Source organism: Ceratotherium simum, chromosome 21 (assembly GCF_057802395.1).
Source record: "Ceratotherium simum simum isolate JZ-2026a chromosome 21, ASM5780239v1, whole genome shotgun sequence".
NCBI classification, from domain to species: Eukaryota; Metazoa; Chordata; class Mammalia; order Perissodactyla; family Rhinocerotidae; genus Ceratotherium; species Ceratotherium simum.
In genome coordinates, this window is record NC_141920.1 from 36,807,798 (window position 1) to 36,829,224 (window position 21,427).

A 21,427-nucleotide genomic window follows, 5' to 3' on the forward strand; every position below is an offset into this window, starting at 1 on the left:
GGAGGTGGGGTCTGCCGAGGTCACAGAGGCTGCTGCAGGGACGCTCATTTCTCCGGCTCCTGCTTCTCGGTGGAAGGAATGGCCTGCAGCATCCTGCAGGTTCCAGGTGAAAGATATCATTGGAAACCTGCCCTGAGGAAATTCACACGTGAAAGCACCCCTGAGTGAAAGAGATCAGGGTGTTTTGTGGTTAAAATTGACCAACTCCTGAGAACTCACATTTTGTATAACTTAGAGTTACCTCTAAAAATGAAACATACATATATACAGTCTTTGTTTTATTTATTTTGAGGGAAAACAAACTCTTGTTTGAGGGAAAACAAACTATTGTTCTCTTAGAAAAGGTAATTTTCATTAGACTTTGTACTTGAAAAACTGGGTTTCTTTTCTTAAATTTATTGACTGCTAATATTTTAAATGTATTAGACTGTTTAGTCCTCACACCAGCCCTACGAGGTGGACTAGTATACCCACTTTCCACAGAAGAGGAAACTGGAGTGCACAGAGGGTGAGTAACTTGCACAAGGTCGAAGAGCTGGATTAGGCAGAACCAAGATTTTGGATTTATCTTGGATAGTCTGGCTCCAGACGGCTCTGATAAAAAAGAAGACAACAGGCCCACAATGGAGTCACTTATGCTAAGCCCCACATCATCAAACCGAGACCTAATTACAGTTTCAGCTGTCCCAGAAATGGAATCTTAAAGCAGTCAGTCAGGAGTCTGGTGACCAGCACAGTGAGGTCATCTGCCTGACAGACCCCTGCCGTCCCCTAGAGGAAGGTGCTCTTACGACCAATCCGCTTGCTTGCTTCGTATAACTTCTTTGTTCCCGCTCCCTTCTGCCCACAAAAGTTTTTCATTTTGTACAGCTCCACGGAGCTCCTTTCTATCTGCCAGATTGGATGCTGCCCAATTCATCAATCATTGAATACAGCCAACAAGATCTTTAAAATTTACTCAAATGAAGTTTTTTAACAGCTCTCAAGCAAGACACTGTCACTGTCTCTTTGTAAAGTTATTTTCTTATCTAGGGGTACCCTTTCATTAGTCTTGAATATAAGACTATATACTCTTTTTTTCAAAATCCAAAATTATACCTTCCCTAAATTTTCTAGGAAGTATAGTCATTTGGTTCTCAAAACTTTCATAATAAAGTGTTTAAATATTCTATTGTGTTATATATTCTAAGTGCTACACATTCTATTGTAACGTTTATTATATTGTCATTTGTCTTTACAAATTTATCTCCCCCACTAGACTGTGTACTCCGTAGAGATGGGGAGCAAATATTGTTTTTCTCTAGAGCTTCACTGCCTAGAACATTGTAGGGACACAGTAAATACCTGATGAAGAAATGAAGCTGACGTTACACTGAAAGCAGGTGCCACTGGTGCTCTGCCTTTGTCCCCTCAGCCCCTCTCGAGATCTCCTGCAGACACTTCCTGTCCATGCTGAAGGCTTCCTGTCTCCACCTGAAGGCGATCTCCGGCTGCTGGGGAATGCTTGGCCAAATATGGGTCCGGCTGGATTCTGCTAGGGAATTAACTCCGGAGAGCACAACCCACAAACAATGCGGGATTGGAGTTGGTGGACAGATGCTCCAGCTTCCTTGCTGGGACAATTCTGAGGTGTGTTCTACAAAGTCTCTCAGGGCATCCCCAGCGGGACTGAGCTCTAGTTGCCCACAGCAGTCACCTGTTCATCAACACACCTTTTCTTGGCTTCTCTTCCTTCCTGGTCTCAGTACTCTAGTCCCTCAAAGCCGCAAGGAAATTAGTTCTGCCAACAACCTACAGGAGCTTGGAAGGAGATTCTTCCTCAGTTGAGCCTCTGGATGGGAAGGCAGCTCAACTGATACCTCGATCTCAGCCTTGTGAGATTCTGAGCAGAGGATCCAGCAAAGCTGTGCCTGACTCTTGACCTATGAAAATGGTGAGGATATTAATAAAGGTGTGTTGTTTCAAGCTGTTAAGTTTATGGTAACTTGTTATGTAGCAATAGGAAACTAATACAGACTCTGGTGCCTTGAAGTGCAGTGCTACTGTAACAAATACCTAAAAACACGTGTATTTGTTTGCTAGGGCTGCCATACCAAAGTACCACAGACTGGTGGCTTGAACAACAGAAATTTATTTCTCACAATTCTGGAGGCTGGAAGTCCAAGATCAAGGTGTTGGCAGAGTTGTTTCCTCTGAGACCTCTCTCCTTGGCTTGCAGATGGCTGCCTTCTTGCTACGTTCTCACGTGGTCTTTTCTCTGTGCCTGGTACCCCTGCTATCTCTTCCTCTTCTTACGAGGACAGTAGTCCTATTGGATTAGGGCCCTACCTTATGACTACATTTAGCCTTAATTACCTCTTTAAAGGCACTGTCCCCAATGCAGTCACACTGGGGGTTTAATTTTAGGAGGAGACAATTCAGTCCATAAAAACACAGGGATTTTATAACTAGGAAGTGGATAGAGGCCGGAGGAATTTTGAGGAACATTGTAGAGACAGTCTAAATTGTCGTGAACAGACTCTTTGCACAAATCTGGACTTTGAGGATGCTGATGGTGAGAGCTCAGAAGCAAATGAGGAATGTATTATTGGAAACTGGAGGAGGGAGGATCCTTGCTGTGTAGTGGTATGAAATTTGGCAAAATTGTCTTCTGGAGATATGTGGAAAGCAGAACCTGTAAGTGATAAACTTGGCGACATATTTAAGGAGATTTCCAAGAAAAGTGTGGAAGGTGCTGCCTGGTTTCTTCTTTCTGCTTAGAGTAAAATGCAAGAGGAGAGAGATTAATTGAAGGAAGAACTTGTTTAAAGAAAAGGAACCAGAATCTCATGACTTAAAAAATTCTGAGCCTTTCTAGATGGCAAAGATGCAAAAATGAGATGCTCTCTCAGGAACGTGTGCTCTAGGGAAAAGGCCGAGGGTGTGACTGTACAACTCTGTTAAAAACTCAGAAAGACCAAAGGGGTCAGAGCATACAGTCACACAAAGGACCTTTTTAGGAATTAAGGGTGTGCCCCACAGATCTTCTCAAACCAGAGAACCTCTAGGAAGCTTAAGGGCATTGTCTTTCAGTTTATCTGAAAAATATCTGTGGACATGGCTTTTGCCTAACGGAGTGATCCACAGTGAAATCCACACAAGGTCAACAAAGTTCTTGAGAAATTGTTTCAGTAGAAAACGCTGCTAGGTTGGACTGCAAGGAACAGAGATATTACAAAGCAAAAGGAGGCTTTTGGACCATCCCCCACCCCCAATTTTACTGGCAGTAGAAAGCCGGCTGATAAAACTACCCAGCTGCAAACACAGGCTACCGTTCATGAGAAAGGAGGGCAGAACCAAGAACTAAGAACCCAGAGGGTAGCCTGAGCCACCGAGGATTATTCCCAAGCCTTGAAATCTCACCAAGGAACTCCCAACATTTGCCAGGCTGGATTTCAGAACAGCTTTGGGCCAGCGACTCCTTTCTACCTCCCATTTCCCCTGTTTTGAACCAGAATGCCTGTAGCTCTTATCTCAGGGCTGGAGGCAGATACTTGTCTCTCTAGTTTCTTCTCTTTTTGTGAAGAAGATCAGCCCTGAGCTAACATCTGCCAATCCTCCTCTTTTTGCTGAGGAAGACTGGCCCTGAGCTAATATCTGTGCCCATCTTCCTCTACTTTATGTGGGATTCCGCCACAGCATGGCCTGACAAGCGGTGCGTTGGTGCACGCCCGGGATCTGAATCCGGGCCGCCAGCAACGGAGTGTGTGCACTTAACCGCTATGCCACGGGGCCGGGCCCATTTGTCTCTCTAGTTTCATAGGTCCACAGATGGAGAGGAACTGTGCCCCAGCAGCTGTACCTAATAGATTACACCCAAGCACTTCATCCACACCTGACCCAATTTAACTTTGAGATGATGCTGTAATGGGATGAGACTTTGGGAAGCTTGGGCTGGGGTGAATGTATCTTGTGTGTGAGAGGGACAGTGGGGACCAGAGTGAACAGGCCCTAGGGTGACTCCTCAATGATTCCCACCTCCTGGTGCTCATACTTTTGTGTCATCCCCCCTGCATGAGCGTGGGCAGGACCCGTGGCTTGCTTCCAACCAACAGAACATGGCAAAGGTGATAGGATGGCACTTCCACCGTGGTGGTATATTATATGGCAAAGGTGATGGATGTCACTCTCATGGTTATATTACATGATATGGCAACAATGATGGGATATCCATGATTATGTCATGATATATACATAAGACTTCAAGCAGAGTAGCTCACGCTCTTCTGGCCTTGAAGAAGAAGGAAGCTGCCATGAGTTCCACAGCCGCAAGGAAATTAATTCTGCCAACAATCTAAATAAGCTTGAAGTGGATTCCTTCCCAGTCAAGCCTCCAGATGGCAATGAAGCCCAGCTGATCCCCTGATTGCAGCCTTGTGAGACCTTGAGCAGAGGACCCAGCTAAGCTATGTCTAGACTCCGGAGTCACAGCAACAGTAAGGTGACAAATGTGTGTCCTTTAAGGCCATTAAATTTGTGGTCATTTGTTATGCAGCAATAGAAAACGAATACAAAGATTCTCAATAGGTGATGGACTGTGTGATTATAGCCAACTCTCAGACTAGTGCCATCTCGGGCATGGTTTTCATTGAAACTTTAACCTTATAGGTAATAGTAGTAGCATCCATCAACTGGATAGTGACGTGCTGCTTGGAAATGATCAAAGCACCAATAAACTGCTTTATCACCAAAGAGAGTCGACAATATAATGCTGATATTTAAAATTACACCACAAAACAATAAAAACTATAGGATTTGACAGTGCCCCCAAAGAAACCTACAGCTTCCATCTTAGTGCCCCAATTTCTATAAGATGCTAAATGAGAGATAAAATTAAATCTTTCAAGTTCCAAGCATGTGTGGGAGTCACAGAGAGCCACATGCTTTTTCTTTTGATTTAGAAAGATTATTTTCAGTTAGGTCACCCCTGCCAGGCGAGAAGAGCCGGGACAAATAAGGCATTCCTGAGAATATCATCTCCCTTTATATAGAATTTTCCAGTTATCAAAGCACAGCCATCCTCATTTGACGATTCAGCTATCAGGAGTTCAGAGCAGGCCCCTCAATGGGAAACCAACAGGAGTCTGGAGAGATGCTTGTGATCTGAGGGTTTGCTGTTTGACCTCAAATATGATGAGCTCAGGGAGCAGCAAGGCCATCCTGGAGAGAGAGTGAGCAGCACACATTCGGACATTTATTCGTTTGCTTCTTGGTGCACACTTCCATTGACATTTCCTGCTTAAATATTCTGCCTAACGCACCTGAGAAGACTACGTGGATTACACGCATAATGAAAGAGTCTGAAAAGGGCTCTGAGTACGCTACAACCAGAAAACAAAGGCATATGGCAGGACTGATAAGAAATTGTAGTGAGGTAGGCATTTCAACGTTATCCTTGTCAGTTTCTCAAGTGAGTACAAGTCCATGGGCTAACTCGAAGCATTCTAAATGGTTTAATCACAAGCATCTCTTATACTTAAAAACAACATCTGACATTAACTTGCTGTGTGACTGTGGGAAAAATCACTTTACCTCCCTGGGTCTCAGTTGCATCATCTGTTAGATGAAAAGGCTGGACTAGGTAAGAAGGAAGTGATTTTTTATTCTGACCTAGCATCCTTTATGCATGCAACACATTTTCATGCTCAAACACACCCTTATCTTCAGGAGGCAGGGTGGTGTGGTGGTTACCAGCATGGGTTTTTGAGTCACATAGGGTTGGGGTTTGAATTCTGGGCCTCTTCTAGTTACAGCTGTGGGACCTTCAGCAAGTTCTTTAACCTTGCTAAGCCTTGCTTTCCTCACCTAAAAGATGAAGTAAATACCACCCAGTTCAAATATTGATATGAACGCTATGAGTGATAGCATATCAGTCTCTTGTCCAATAATGCTGCATAACAAACCACCCCATACTCAATGTCATACAATAAGCCTGGGGCTCGGGCAACTGCTTCAAGCTCAAGGGATGCAGGTGGGCTGGGGTGATTCTGCTCCACGTGCTGCTCACTCTTCTGGGATCACTGAGCCATCCAAGGCATGTTCTCCTTATGGTGATGGCATAAACATAGGGAAATCCAATAGCTGTACATTTCATGTCTTTACTTTATATCACCTCATTGGCCGAAGCAAGTCACACAGCCAAGTCCAAATTCAAGGGGTGGGGAAGTACTCAGCCCTCCATGAGCTTATGGCAGGAGGAATGAAGAACTGAGTTTAATAGTTCAGTCCACCACAGATGGTATATGGGAAGCACCTACACAAAATAGGCCATGCTTGATCAGAGCCACAATTGATCATTGACCTCTCTGATTATGTGGGTTTTTTTCCCCAGCCTTCTCTAGGCCAATCAATCTTTCTTGTGCTACTTGAAGCAAACTAGAAGATTTCTCCTCTCCTCCTCCACCACTGCACTCACCTGTCTGATACTGCAATATATGCTTCTCTCCTTGGAATTATTATTGTCTTTTTCCTGTGGTCTTCCTATCAAAAGCAAATACTTGGGAGGTACAGGGCACACAAAGTAATCATCAACCCTTTAGGGAAGAAGGGCACAAGAGGCGAGAAAGGGTAAGGAGCAACCAAATGCAGCCGGGTCTCTGATGTTAGATCTGGGTTCAACTTAGATATTGGGTGAATTTGAACAAATCAGTTTACCATGTCGAGTCAAGGTTTCTTTAACAACTGGGTTAAAACGATTCAATGGTTGTTATGAGAATGCCACAAAATAATGAATATTAAAGATTTTGTATTCTGTAAAACACTATCCAATGTTTGCTAACAATATTCTGGATTTTCATCAGGCTTGTTTCCTGGAATATTTCAGCAAAAACTACGATTACTATAGATTTGATGCCTGCTTTGCCTCACTCCAGCTGGGAATAGAGGTGGGATAAAACAATCTAGGTGAGGGGGTCACAGAACCCCAGCATATTGCTGTCACTTTGTGGGATCTGTTCTCTCTCCTCCCCAGAGTTACAGGAGGAGACCAGAGTCACTGCAGGAATGCTGGGCAAGGCATTTTGAACTGTGAGAGAAGGCATTCAGAAACAAACCTAACCATCAATTACTCATAAACGACTTTCCAATACAACCTATTACTGACAATTGCTTTAAAATGGTACATGCTGGGGCCGGCCCTGTGGCTTGGTGGTTGGGTGCGCGCGCTGTGATGCTGGCGGCCCGGGTTTGGATCCCGGGTGCGCATCGAGGCACCACTTCTCCGTTCATCCTGGGGCCGAGTCCCGCGTGCAGCGGCTGGAAGGATGTGCAGCTACGACACACAACTATCCACTGGGGCTTTGGGGGAAAAAATAAAATCTTTAAAAAAAAAAAAAAAAAAAAAAAAAAAAAAAAAAAATAAAATGGTACATGCTGTTTATGTTTACCGTGGTCTTGAGGCTAACTGCAGATACCAAGCTCTTAAGAGGGAGGGACTAGAGCATTCGTTCATGGGGTCTGAGTGGTCCAATTTTAATTACAAACCTAGGATCCATCTTCCAAATCCCAGGATCATGGAATATGAAAGTCCAGCTATTTTCTACTTGTTCCAGTGAGCTGCAGGTATGGGATCCACTTATCTGTGATTATAAAACTGTCATACTGAGTGTCGGGATGAGCCAGCCACGAGGCCTGGAGAAGGTGTGTGGTTAATATCCTGCCCTCCTGGAAATGGAATAAGGGCGAGTACCTGCAGTGGTAACTTTCCTGTGAGGATTCCCTCCACCCTGAAAACATCAACCTTCACTTTTTGGAGTACAAATCAGGCCATTTGAGTTTAAAGTTGCTCAAATGTTGAAAGGAAAAGTTAAGGTAGCTTAAGTGAAATACCATAATAAAAGTAGAAAGATGGTACTTATGAGTGGTTGATGTCAATTTTTGCTCTCAGAGGGGTGTGGGGGGTGGGTGGTTGGGGCATGTCAAATACCAACCTCACGGATACAATGGAAAACTGCTTTTCAGAAGTTTCCAGATGTCGTTGGGATCACAGAAATGAAGATATAAAAAATTTTGCTTTGGTTTTGACTTTATTCACTCCTTTGGGAAAAAAGTTACCTTGCCCAAATCTCCTGAATTTAGGCAAGTGAGAGAATCTGGGGCCAGTGTGATGTTTTTCTTCCACAGCGTCCGTGGCAGTGGGAATGCTGAGAAGGCATGTTGAAAATGGAAGGAGGGATCCCAGAAAGCAATGGGCCCCAAGAATTGTGAGAGTCCAGGTGTGTTGTCCTCACTGGTTTTGCAAGTATAGAAATATTAGAGAGAACTTTAGCAAAAGATTAACAACCTGTCTTCCCAGTGAGAGCCTTGGTTCCTATCAACTTAAGGCACATTGAAAAGACAAAGGTCTTTTCAAGTGGTGTTTTTGACAAAAGTTTTTAAAATATAGGTAATCTGCCCAACAGGTTTATTTTATAACTAATTTTTCCTTTTCAAAAAAATTAACAATCTATATAACACACATACTGTTTCTTCTGTAAGAAGGTTTGTGTTTTCCTTGAATGTCTTTTGACAATTGTATAGTCGGAAGGACTCCCCGCATCTCAACTATTCATATCCATTTAACTAATATGTCCCCAAACCTGCAGGACTGCATATCGAATCAATGTAGTCAGCACACTTTACACTTGGTCTGACCTTTAAATGAATCAATTCATCTCATAATAGAACAGTTTCTTGATCTGAGACCCGTGTCCCCCATGCATGGGGGTTTATCCAATAGAAAACTCCTGACTGTGGCTTCCAAACCCCACCACCATCAAGTCCCATCTGTTTGTCCTTTCAACTCCCCAAGCTTGTTCCTGCCCCCGGGTCTTTGCACTAGTTTTTCCTTCTGCCCATAAACGTCTTCCCCTCGCGGGACTTCTGGCTCCCTTGTCACCTTCCCAGAAGGACTCCCCTCAAGGACTCCAAATAGCTTCCCCACACCCTCAGTTACTTTATATTACTATGACGTTTTATTTTCTTCATCACATTTATTGCTACCATAGCTATGTTGTTCACTTATTTAAATGATCATTCCAGCTCCCCAGAACAGGGACCTGGCACTTCTTGTTCACTTGAGCAACCCCCTCACCCAGAACAACGCTGGGCACAGAGTGAGGACTCAATAACTACTTGTTGAATGAACAAGTGAAATTCATGCAAAACTTTCTGTGTCCTGGGGGTTTCAAGATACAGATCTCAGAATTGGCTCTGAGTTAACAAACAAGTGTTGGCAACCCTGGATACCCAGGAGAAAATAAACTCTGAGGAATAACAGCAACAATAACACCACCATCATTCTCAACAATGACAACATTAGGTCCTACTTACTGAGTGCCTGCCGGCTTGTTTGAGATGATATTCTCTTATCTTTTAGGTCTGGTAAGACTACTGTAACCCTAGGAAGGTTTAAAAACAAGCATTGCCGCATAACCTGAGAACTTATAAAATACATAGTGAAATAAGGAGGATATGAATCAAAACCAAGCTATCAATATTTTAAGAGTCTAAGTGTTGGTATAACAACACATTTTATAACCATTATGATATCTTGTGTCTACCATTTTTGTTTGTGTACATTTACTTTTTTTACGGTGTCTCTGGTTGAAGCAGCCAAGAAAACTTGATATAGTCAACCTATGATTTTCTTGAAGTATTCGGGAAACTTTGACTAACTAATATTTAAATGTACAATATAATTTGATTGATAGAATTAATTTAATAGTTAGTAGGTATTGGTATTTTTCTAAAAAATTACTTAACATCTATAATTTTATCACATTAAGTACAAATAGTAGAATGTATTCTTCTCACACACCACAGTTCCTTGAACAATTAGGATCCGGCCATACAAGCTTGCAAGGGAAATATTAGCATCCTCATTGTACAGATAAGGAAAACTTCTATTGAGAGAAGTAAGTGGGTAACTATCTAAAGCCACGCAGTTCGTAATTGGCAGATCTTGGACTTAGATTCCAGTGCGCTGACTCCTCAGGCCTCCTCTTCCCATGTCTAACTGCCCGGCTCGGGGAACATCAGGGCATTGCATTTCACGTTGTAAGAAAGGTGCTTCTATGCTGAACATTACATTTTACTAGAAACAGATCTAAAAGAAGGAGGAGGTAAAACCACATGGACTTAAGAGGATAAGAAAATTGTTGGGAATCTATGAGCTTGAAGAGGGAACCCAGTGGAAAACATTGATTTGAAAATAGAAGGACAGAAGCCATTCAGCCCAGCTGAAGGTCAGTGTGAGACTTGCATGTCACAAGCCACAAAATAGGCACGGGATCCAGAAAAGTCAGGATGGGGCCGCCCTCAGCTCTCGGAATTGCTGGGAGTTTCATTCTGCTAAGAGCATGATAACCATCTGATACACAGTTTGAACTCCTTGATAACTTGCAGAAGGTGGAGGCGGCATTAAAAGCAACAGTCCCTCTAGACTTAATTCAGCGATGCGGAAATGAGAAGGAACCTTGGGAGAGACCGTTACCTTGAATCAAAGGGAGATAACGCCAGAAAATGTCAGATAGTTGCCCTGTATTTTAGGAAGCAAATCCAAAAAATATTCAAGGAAAGGGTGAATCCCACAGAAACCCCATGGACTAAGAAGGATGACATGGCTCTAAGAACTTAAATCTTGAATGCAAAATTGTGAATTATGGAAAGAGAGCAAGGGTAGAAAGCAATAGAGTAATTCAGGAGGACTCATTCTTCAATGAGCTTTCAACATAAATTGTGCTAGGGGAGAAAACAAAACAACAGCACGAGTCTTCAAGAATGGGGCAGCCAGACCTGAGGATTTACCTCTTGACTTTTGTGAGTAAAGTGGTTTTTAGTGCAATGGTCAGGAGTAGGAGATAAACAAGGAAGAGAGAACCTCAGCTTTGGAAGATTATAAAATACCCAAGACCACAAAGAGGACTCACACCCAGTCAGGGCCAGCTGTGCTTTGGTCTTCTCTGTGAATCTTCAAACTTGAAAGGATGCAAAGAAGACTGTTAGAAAGGATTTGAAGGATAACTTAGAAAAGGGGATGGTGAGTAAGGATCTAGGCATTTAAAATGACTTCAAAACTCTTGGTTTACAGAAATGATATTCTGTGACAGTAAAAGGGATGGAACATTGCATTTAATAATCTTCAAAACAATTTAGACTAGAAGATTACTAGCCAACTGGAGAAGACAAAACTCTCTATTTTCAGGAAAAACAAAACAAAACACCAAAAAACCGTGGGTAGTATGTGAGGAGTAGGTTGTAGAAGGCACAGATAATCAAATTTGAAGTCAGCCCCAAGGCAGTGGTTTTCAAACTTTTTGGTTTCAAGAATCTTTTATAATTATTGAGGATTACAAAAGACTTTGGTTTATGTTATATCTACCAAAATTTACAGTATTTGAAATTAAAACTGAGAAACATTTAAAACATAAAATACAAAGCACACAGTCCATTAGGCATCAGACCAATGATGTCAACGCACATCATGTAACTTCCAGGAAACTCCACCGTACACTTGGGAGAGAATGAGAGAAAATGAGTTTGTTTAAAAATTATAGTTTTTTTATTACAGTTTATGCATTTATCTACTAAGGGATATTGCCAATGAGGGGCCAGCCCGGTGGCGTAGAGGTTGAGTTCACACACTCTGCTTCGGTGGCCCAGGGTTCATGGGTTTGGATCCCGGGCACGGACTGACGCACCACTCATCAAGCCAAGCTGTGGTGGCATCTCATGTACAAAATAGAGAAAGATGGGCACAGATGTTAGCTCAGAGCCAGTCTTCCTCACCCCCCCCCCAAAAAAAAAGGCAAATGATGCCTTATAATTATTATGAAAATAGTTTGGTCTTGCAGACTTCCTGAAAAAGTCTGAGGGACCCCCAGGGGTTTCAGACTACTGTACTTTGAGATATGCTGCAAGAAAACATCTCACCATATATCCGAGGATACATGAACATAGATGTTCATGACAATATTATTTATAATAGCAAATACTTGGCAATATCCCTTAGTAGATAAATGCATAAACTGTAATAAAAAAACTATAATTTTTAAACAAACTCATTTTCTACCTAACAACATGAATTTATCTCAAAACAATGTTAAGTAAAAAAAAGCAAGTTAGAGAATATTACAGTATACAGTATGACATCATTTAATAAAATTTAAATATGCTAAATAATACTATTTAATGTTATTTCTTTAATTCTACATGGAAATGAAAAACAAACCTGAAGCAAATATTAAGACACACTATTTGTTCACTTTAGGTAAAGCTACAAAGGCTTTTAAATATTATCCTCTGTATGTTTTAGCATTTTTTCAAATGCTTTCTGGGCTGTTACAAAGGGAAAGGGTGATCATTAGGCTCTAGCTTCAGTCCACCTAAAACAATGGTTCTTAAAGTACGTCCCCCCTACCTCCCTCAACAGCATCAGCATCAGCATCATCTGAGAGCTTGTCAGACATCAAATCATGGGACCCACACCAGACCGACTGAATCAGAATCTCTAGGGTAGAGTTCGGGAATCTGGGTTTTAACAAGCTCCCCAGGAGATTTTCATGAAAGCCCAAGTTTGAGAACCACTGGGCAAAAACAAATGTGACCATTCAGCCTGCCCTTTACGTAAACACATCTAATTCAGCGGGAATTTTGGTAATATTGCTTACGATGTTCTTGTGGACAAAATGATGTTAGATATAAAAAGGAGTTTCTCAAAGATTTGCCAAACATTTTAAAGGGATCCCCTCCCCACCTTTGTTTATTTAGGTTTTCTCAGTTTGCCTACACCCTTTTGGCTTGGATACATGAACTTTATTTAACTTTTGACACATGTCCAAGCTAATCTATGGCTTCTGGTTACATTTCTGAGATTTTGGAATTCTTGGCCAGTGTAAACTTGTATTGATTATACCTTATGTGGATAAATTCCTTTATAATTACCTAAATCAAGGTTCTCAAAGTGTGGTTCCCAGACCAGCAGCATGAGCATCACCAGGGAACTTATTAGAAATGCAAATTCTTGGGCCCCATCCCAGTGCTGCTGAATCAGAAACTCTGGGGATGGGCCCAGCAATCTGTATTTTGTCAGGCCCTCCAGGAGATTCTGAGGGACTGTAGTTTGAAAAACACTGATCTAAATAAATCTACATAGAAGAGGTGTGTCCTGGTAAGCGGGGCATATAATTTAAAGAAGGTTCAGAATAGGAACAGCTGAAATCCTAACCAATCAGAGAAAACAGTGTCGGTTGCAATGGCTAAGATTTCCATTTAGAACTGGCCTGCCTGAAGCTTACTGACAAATACCAGCACTTTGCCCCAACATAAGGCACTATACACGTCTTCCATTTACTGCTTTTATGTCGTGTTCTCCTTTCTCATTTTTCTTTGTCTGCTTTAAAGGACAACTTGACCAAATTAGAACTGTTGGTTCTACTTGACTTAAATAACTTTGCTAAAATGGCTTTAAATCTGCACAAATGTATTCACTCCTTTCTGTCAATTCGTTCACAGCTCTTATTTCAAGGACTGTTCTGACTTCTGAGATATATTCTGCATGGGTCATTCTCAAGTGACTTGGAAGATTTCTCCAGAGGAGGCAATTCCCAAAAGTGGGATCATCCAAACTACATGGCATACACTGGCCTCTTGAACTTTTTACTTTCCTTATTCTAAGAGGCTGGTAGAGCCCGCAGGATTCTGTCGGGCAACCAACATTGCCCAACATCTGCTAACTGCGCTCATAGGATTTGGAGAGAGAAAGGATCAGTCTAAAGGAGTTTGGTGAGAGTATGAAGTACAGATTGCTTGGGTACTCTTTCTGGGAAAACTTCAACCTAGCGGATTTCAGTTTTGCCACTCCTTGTTTGTTTTTATTTTTATTTTTTCTCACAGGCAAAACTATGCCTGAGGTCTCATTTGCAGAAATCCAAGGCTGGATCTGTACTTGAGATGTGTTTTCCAGTCATCACCCAGTTAGCATTTAAGTGTCTATAACAAATATTTTCATTTCATATAGACTGGATGCTCACATATTTGGCACTAAGGCTAGAAATCCCATAAAGCGAGCAAGAGGATCACTGGCTGAGGAGCTCAGCAGTTAGGAAACCTTGCCCTAACTCTCAGTGGGGCTGATAAGTTCTGTCCGACAGGATAATGAGGCAGCTCATCCAGGAGATGGAAGAAATGAGCTAGAAAGTCCTCTTAAGTCCTACGTCCACTGAGCCGGGTGGATTAATCACTGAGATAGGAGCGTCCTCCTTCACTGCCAGCCAGTACCTTCTAGGAAATGGACAACAGAAAAACCACTGTGAAATAAATGCTACTCTGTCCTTAGCCAATAACAAACACTCTCTAACATGAGAACACATGTCCTGGGCCTTTAGTTAGGATATTACACTAAGACTTTGCCTCCTTCTGGAATTTTCCTCATCCAATGATATCTATACTCAAGGGTAGGAAAATAAGCCCTAGTTTCACCGGGACATTCTTCCTTCACCATGATGATCAACAGCAGAGGACTTTTCTGGGCACATGAACATCCCATTTTCTGGGTTTTATAAAATATTGAGATTTGAGAAAAACAATGAAACTAAAAAGCAAATTCTTTCCAATCCTAACTTCTTTTTAGATATGGCCCCACCTATTATCTGATCATTAGTGAAGAATTAGCCTTCTCTTAGGGAGGAAATTATGTTCAATAGTAAGATATTACCTAATATTAACCAGTAGAGTTGGTTAATTGGTTAGTTTCTATTAATATCAATCAATACCTGTTTAAAACGGAGGTTCCTTTTGTCCCTAAAGACTTATCTCCTCAAATACCCATCTTTTTAATACTTTACATTTTAGCTGGCCTGAAAAGTTTCAAAATCCTATCAGAAAATCATATTCACAAGATGCAAGATTAGAAGACCCTGTATTGATCTTTGGGCAGAACAGACTCACATGTTCAATATCAGAATAGAATCACCAAGACTATGCATGAAAGACAAAATCACAATTCTAATTTAGTCAGCTCAGATGATATCTTATAAACATTTCCCATAATTCATCAGCTATGCTCCTTCTTTGCATCCTTTTAAAAATGTATCCAATTTTGTTTTGCCTATTATTTAATACAATGTATTCAATATTTATGTTAACAAAGAGTGAGGTATTCCTATAGCTCAGATGTCTACTAATATAATGAGAAAGAGATATAGGATAGAATCTGATCTATTGGATAACATGACAATAAACTTCAGTGATGTTTAAGGAAGCTTTTGGGCAACTGCTTGATGGTCTATGGAATTCTTATTCTGAGGTGCAGAAGGAAACTGGAATGGCTGGATTTTCTTTGCAGTAACTTGATATATCTGAAATTCATGGGTCTGATTTCTGCTTTAACACAATTATTTTCATGAACATTCCTTCCCCCAAATCTCCTGGCCATTAGTTTACAGTAAATTATATCCTATCTCAGGACTCAAATGATTCACTTTTATTTGAAATAGCTCTTAGACTATGAAGACAAATATGAATATATGTGTACTTATAAATATATATTTGACTAAATGTAAAACATGTATATATGTGTGTATATGTATAGATGTATGTGTGCATACATACACATAAAATCATTTATTGTTGTTAAAATCTGTTAGTACTAAACTTTATATAAAAGAAAAGTTTAAACATTCTGAGGGCAAATGCAAAACAACAAAAGGTTGTCTAATATAATGTTTAATCAGAGGTTATTACCAATATTTACCAGAAGGGGTGGATAATATTCTTCAGTATAAACCCTAGCAAACATCATTTAAAGCAGAAATAAAAATTTCCTATTTTGTGATTGCATTTTAAGTATCTGATTTTTTAAAAATCTCACATCTGAAAGCCAAGATTCCTTTTCATGTCCTGCAATATACAATAAGTGGTGAACATTATAATCATTGAATAATTGTGGATAACCTGTGGATATTTAAAAACAAATAATGATTTAGGCATTTCATAGCTTGCCTGTAAAGATGGTACACTGTATCAAAAGAGAGCATGCTTCTCAAGCCAATGTAAAGACAGGGTCATCACCATACCTTCATGGGAGCCAGCTGGATGGGTGTGATGCATGAAGGGTCCACCATGGGCTTCGGTCTGTTGGCTGTGTCTGCCAACAGGCTGTGCCACTGCTGGGGGAGGCCAGTAAATTTCTGTTCTTGTGGATCAAACCCAGTATGAACCCTGTGTTCAAAGTTGGATGGGCCAGATATTTCAATCTTTTTCTTTTTCTTTCCAAACATGATGCAAACACCTGGAAAATGCAAACAGAAAAAGGCAGCTGTTTATATCTTGCCAGCAGAAGACCATAGGAAAATTATTAATTCATTCACAGTTATATCTTCTCAGGTATTCCTCTATATACCAGCTGCAAAGGATGAAAGTTGGATTTTTCAGGGTGCGTAGAGTAGATAATTTCATTCAAAACTTTTTGTTTTCTCCTCTCACCTGCCATGTGGAGTATCGTTCCCTGCCCCATGGATTCTGGACTCTGCCATGTGACCTGTTTTTACCAATGGACTGTGGATGGAAGAGACAGTGTACTAGCTGTGGGTGGAGGTTTTTGGAGGCATTGTGTGTTTCCACTTTCCCTCTTGTGCTTCTGTCACTTGGTATGAAGATTTCTCTGGTTGGTGATGCTCTCTCAGCCCGGGTCCTGGAAGGAGAGATGCATGACGCAGGCGCAAATCTGACCTCCAGTCTGGAGCCAAGCCCAACTGAGCCACAGGTGACTCATGAGTAAGAAATAAATGTTTGTAATTAAGCCACCAAGACTTTGGACTGGTTTGTTATGTGGTATTATGAAAGCAAAAACGACTAGCACACAGGGAGAAGCATCTGAAAATTTGGTGTGCACTTAAAATCTAAAACATTTGTGTGGAAAAATACCCGTATACATGAAAAATGAGGTTCATAGTTATATTTACCACACAAAGTTATTATTGGGATGAAACAAGTAAACATTTGTAAAGCACTTAGAAAGGCACCTGGCACAAAGTAAGTGCTTCAAGAATTAAATACACCTCTGGACAAATACACAAGGAACTTGACTGTTGTTGCCTGCAGAGAACGGAGCTAGGGGGACAAGACATGGAGGAAGGCCCACTTTTCACTGTATATTATATTTAGAGTTTTGTACAGTGTATTTTACTTGTTTTAAACAATGTACTTTTCCTAGATAAAACATCCTGCGACTGAGATACCTCTAGAAAACATGTAAAATAGGCACTGTGTGCTTTATGGTGTGAAAAACATGTAAGATAACCGGGGTTTGAATCCCAGGTCGGTCAGCTATTCGCTGTGATCTTGGGTAACTGCTTTTCCCTCTCTGAATTTATTGTGAACAAGACTTCATGATCACTCAGGGCAATCCTGACAACAATGTTGCCTGCATTGTAAAGGATGATGTTTTGGCTTCAATGTTGCTTTGTTGGGGAAGTCTTATCTCAGACTTGAATAGGTGGGTTATATACTCCTACAGCTCTGTGTACATCTTCTTCACAGCATTTGTCCACTTGCTGTCAATAAATTAGGTGCCTGGTGTCTGTTTTCCCTACTAGAATGTAAGATCCACAAGGGCAGTGATGCTGCCTGCTTGTTCATTACTGGTTGCCAGTGTCTAGCATACAGCAAAGCTCAAGAAATATTTGCTGATGGACTAAAATCACCCAGAACAGTACATTTATTCAGTGAATAGCACCTTGGGCCAGAGCTCTGTAGATGTTAACATCTTCTCTTGCTTTCTCCCTCCTTCCTTCACTCTCCATTAAAATTTTTGTTTCTTCTTTTAACCACTTATCCCTGCTTGGCAAGCAGGATCTTCCTGTTGCCTTCCAGTTTTCTCAAGCTCCTATTCCAACCTCTACTGGGACGTCTTATTGTGTCTGGGCTGCTATAAAAAAATACCAAAGACCAGGTGGTTTAAAAACAACAGATGTTTATTTCTTGCAGTTCTGGAAGCCGGAAGTCTGAGATCAAGGTGCCGGCAGATTCAGTGTCTGGTGAGGACCTGCTTCGTAGACGGCCATCTTTTTGCTGTAACCTCACACGGAGGAAGGAACAAGGGAGTTCTCTCAGGCCTCTTTAATAAGGGCACTAATTCCATTTACGAGGGCTCCACCCTCACGAGCTAATCACCTCCCAAAGGCCCCATCTCCTCAAACCATCACCTTGGGGGTTAGGGTTTCAACATATGAATTCAGACCACAGCACTGGAAATACAGTCTCTGGACAGTGATCAGATCCTTCACAGCCTTTTAACCCTCCAGATTCTATCAAAATCCATTCTCCCATCCATCCTGGTAGATATTTCAGACTAATTTGGAAAACTAATATAGGGTGATAATGAAAAACTAATGAAAGATGATAAGGGCTCAAAATACCTTGATGTGTTGTCTCTCCTGGAAACATAATTATAATTTTTAAAAATCTTTAAGTACCCAACTACAAGTAGATTAATAAATGTAGGTCAACTGATTTTAAACATTTGAGCGCACCTAAGCCGAAGTGTAAAGAAGTAAAGGAACCCAGCTGTGGCAGACTGTCGCAGGAATGGCCCTCAATGTTTCAGGCCTCCAGTGTCCATGCCCTTGGGTGGGCCTTTCCCACACTGACTCTGGACCTGGATATGTAATTTGCTGTGGCAATGGGACAATAGAAACCTTGACACAAGCATGAAATGTACCTGCACATTGAGGCTTGCTCTCTTGCTGCTCTTGGAACCTGCAGGCAGCATAAGAACAAGGCCAGGCCGTCCTGGTGGAGGATGACAGACCACATAGCCCAGTCACACATAAGCCCAGCCAACAACCAGGCAACTCCTGGAAGCAGAGCCGCCTAGCTGACCTAGCTGACCATCCACTAGGTGAGGTCAGTTGAACCAGCAGAAGAACCAGCCAGCTGAGCTGGACCCAAAGTGCCGACTTACACAATCAGGACACAAATAAATGGCTGTTGCTTTAAGTCATTATATTTTGGAGTAGATTGTTGCCCAGAAAAATAATAGCAAACACCTGATTATTATCCCATACCTTGCATCTTCAGATGCCCACCATTTTTCTCTCTCTCTTTTAGCTCCTTCAAAGTCGCAAGTAACCATGTTCAATCTGAGTAACTATATTAGCTGTTATACAAGTGTTAACTCAGAGGAGTGTTGATTGGGGCGCTACTATCTGGTTGGTGGGTGGCCTGGAATGTTTTCAGTGGCCAGGAAATTACACCAAATAAGTATTATTTAGTGAAAATAAAAATACATCTGAAAACATAATTTGGTCATGTGTTAGCTGAGTCCACTTGACATTTTAATAAAATTTATGACCATTTTTAAAAACAAGGTAGCAATTATTTCAGAAAAATCATTTGAGAAGAGTTCTTTTACGTGTATTCATACCTGAACAAGCACTGAAAACGCTAGGTTAAATATTTTTAGAACTAGAATAGAAATGTCTTACTATTCCCTTCCTGATTGTGCATTTCTCAGTGGTTGCTATGCCATTCAAGTGAGAGTATAAAAAAGAAAATGTCAATGAACTAATACTGTTCTTATTTTTAAATAAGACAGTTGTGGAGAGGAAACCCAGGACTGAATTAACGTACCTACACTGCATCCTGTGATACTATACAACTGTAAACTAGGTGGTAATAAATTATAGTTCCCCATGTCTAGTAAGTTTGGGTTAAAGAGATATAGAGGAAGCAAATTAAAAGGAAAATAAAAAACAGCTCTAAATCCTAAAGCAATGTTCCTGGGAAGCTCACGTTTGACTAAATGCAGAGGGAGAATCTCCATGACGTATAGTGATACTCCATTAGCGATGGCCATTACTCTGATAGCAATGATGAATCCCACACTCAGGTGAAAGACAGAGACAGAGTCCTGGTGCTTTTTAGCACCACGGAGCAAGGGACACATGGCAGGGAAGTGAAGATCTGCTTGGCAGAGGGTTTCTTCTCTCTGATGTGTCCATGCTAGGTCTGTACCTGGCATGATGCTGTATGTTCAATGTGTATACTCTCCCTTAAAACACAACAACCTTATGTTGGGGGTCCCCAAGACCACCCCCAGGCTTGAGGATTTTCTAGAACTCAGAGGACTCAGCATACAGTTATACTCATGGCTGTGATTTATTACAGTGAGAGGATACAAAGCAAAATCAGCAGAGGGAAAAGGCGCTTGGGGCAAACTCCAGAGGAAACCAGGTGCAAGCTTCAAGAGGTCCTCTCCCAATGGACTCACACAGGACATGATTAATTCCTCCAGCACTGAATTGTGACAACACATGTAAAAAATGTTGTCTACCAGGGAAACTCATTAGAGATCAGTGCCTGAGGATTTTATTCAGTACTGGTCACGTAGGCACCCTCTGCTTGGTCCATGCCAAAATTTCAGACTCGAGGAGCAAAGCAGGGGTTCAGCATGAGCCACATTGTTTGCATAAAGAGTTTAGGCACAGTGAGCCGTTCTTATCAGCGAATGGTGGGAACCCTCCTAAAATTCAATATCCCAGATGCCAGCCAAGGGCCAACCTTGCAAATAAGCTTTTCTAAGATATGCAGTCTCAGGCCTGCTATGTTAACTCTTTTCTGTACGGGTGTGTTAACTACCATATCTCCATTTCACAGAAGAGGAAACAGATGCTCAGAGGTTAGCAACTGGCAAAGCTGGAGACTCAGAACCTCAAAGCACATGCTTTTCATCACTGGGCAATACATTGCTGCCCTGCACTTGCCTTTCTATGGGACACACACTTCTGCCCTTCTTAGGAAGCCTTTTGCCCTGGAGACACGGGTTGGTGGGAATGGTGAGCTCTAATAAGGTTAACTATGAGATTCTGGAGGTTCCTTAGGTCCTCTCATGTCTCTCCAAAAAGACCCTTTTTCTGAGACTGAGCAGAACTCTTTCTCTGAGTAGGTAAGGCTGAAGGGCTGCTGGGAGCCAGGACAACCCCTCATATTGAATAAAAGACCCTTGCAGCTCAGCATCTATGTAAACCAAGGGCATGGAAAACCTCATCCCACTCCTGAGTTCCAGAGACCTACTTCTAGAATCATTCAGTAGACATTGTTCAGTATAGAAATTTGCTACAGGTTTTAAAATTAGGCATTTCAAGACTTAGTGTCAACTATTTCCTAATCCCTTTGTTTCATTATTAAACACACATGTGAGCATTCACCTGCTAGTTTGACTCAGCATTAACCAAAGTGTGTTCCTGGGAACACCAGCTCTCTGAAAGGTGAAGAATTTGGCAGTGGGTTCCTTAGTCAAACAAATTTGGAAAACAATGTGTTACCTAAGTGTCCTTTGTGGGACTTCTCAAGGTCTTTATTATGCTAATGTGTAGTTTAATTCCTAGAGGAAGAGGGTCAACAGACCCCA

General features: G+C 41.5%; 1 protein-coding gene across 1 annotated transcript in view; it reads right to left on the bottom strand.

The window, feature by feature from the left end:
* The window catches only part of PAK5 (p21 (RAC1) activated kinase 5), a 299,091-nt gene that overhangs the window by 95,039 nt on the left and 182,625 nt on the right, over nucleotides 1-21,427 (bottom strand). The window contains exon 3 of the mRNA XM_014790078.2: nucleotides 16,092-16,306. Within this exon, the coding sequence (XP_014645564.1) occupies nucleotides 16,092-16,295 (204 nt within the window). The 5' untranslated portion in view covers nucleotides 16,296-16,306. The remainder of the gene's footprint in view (nucleotides 1-16,091; nucleotides 16,307-21,427) is intronic.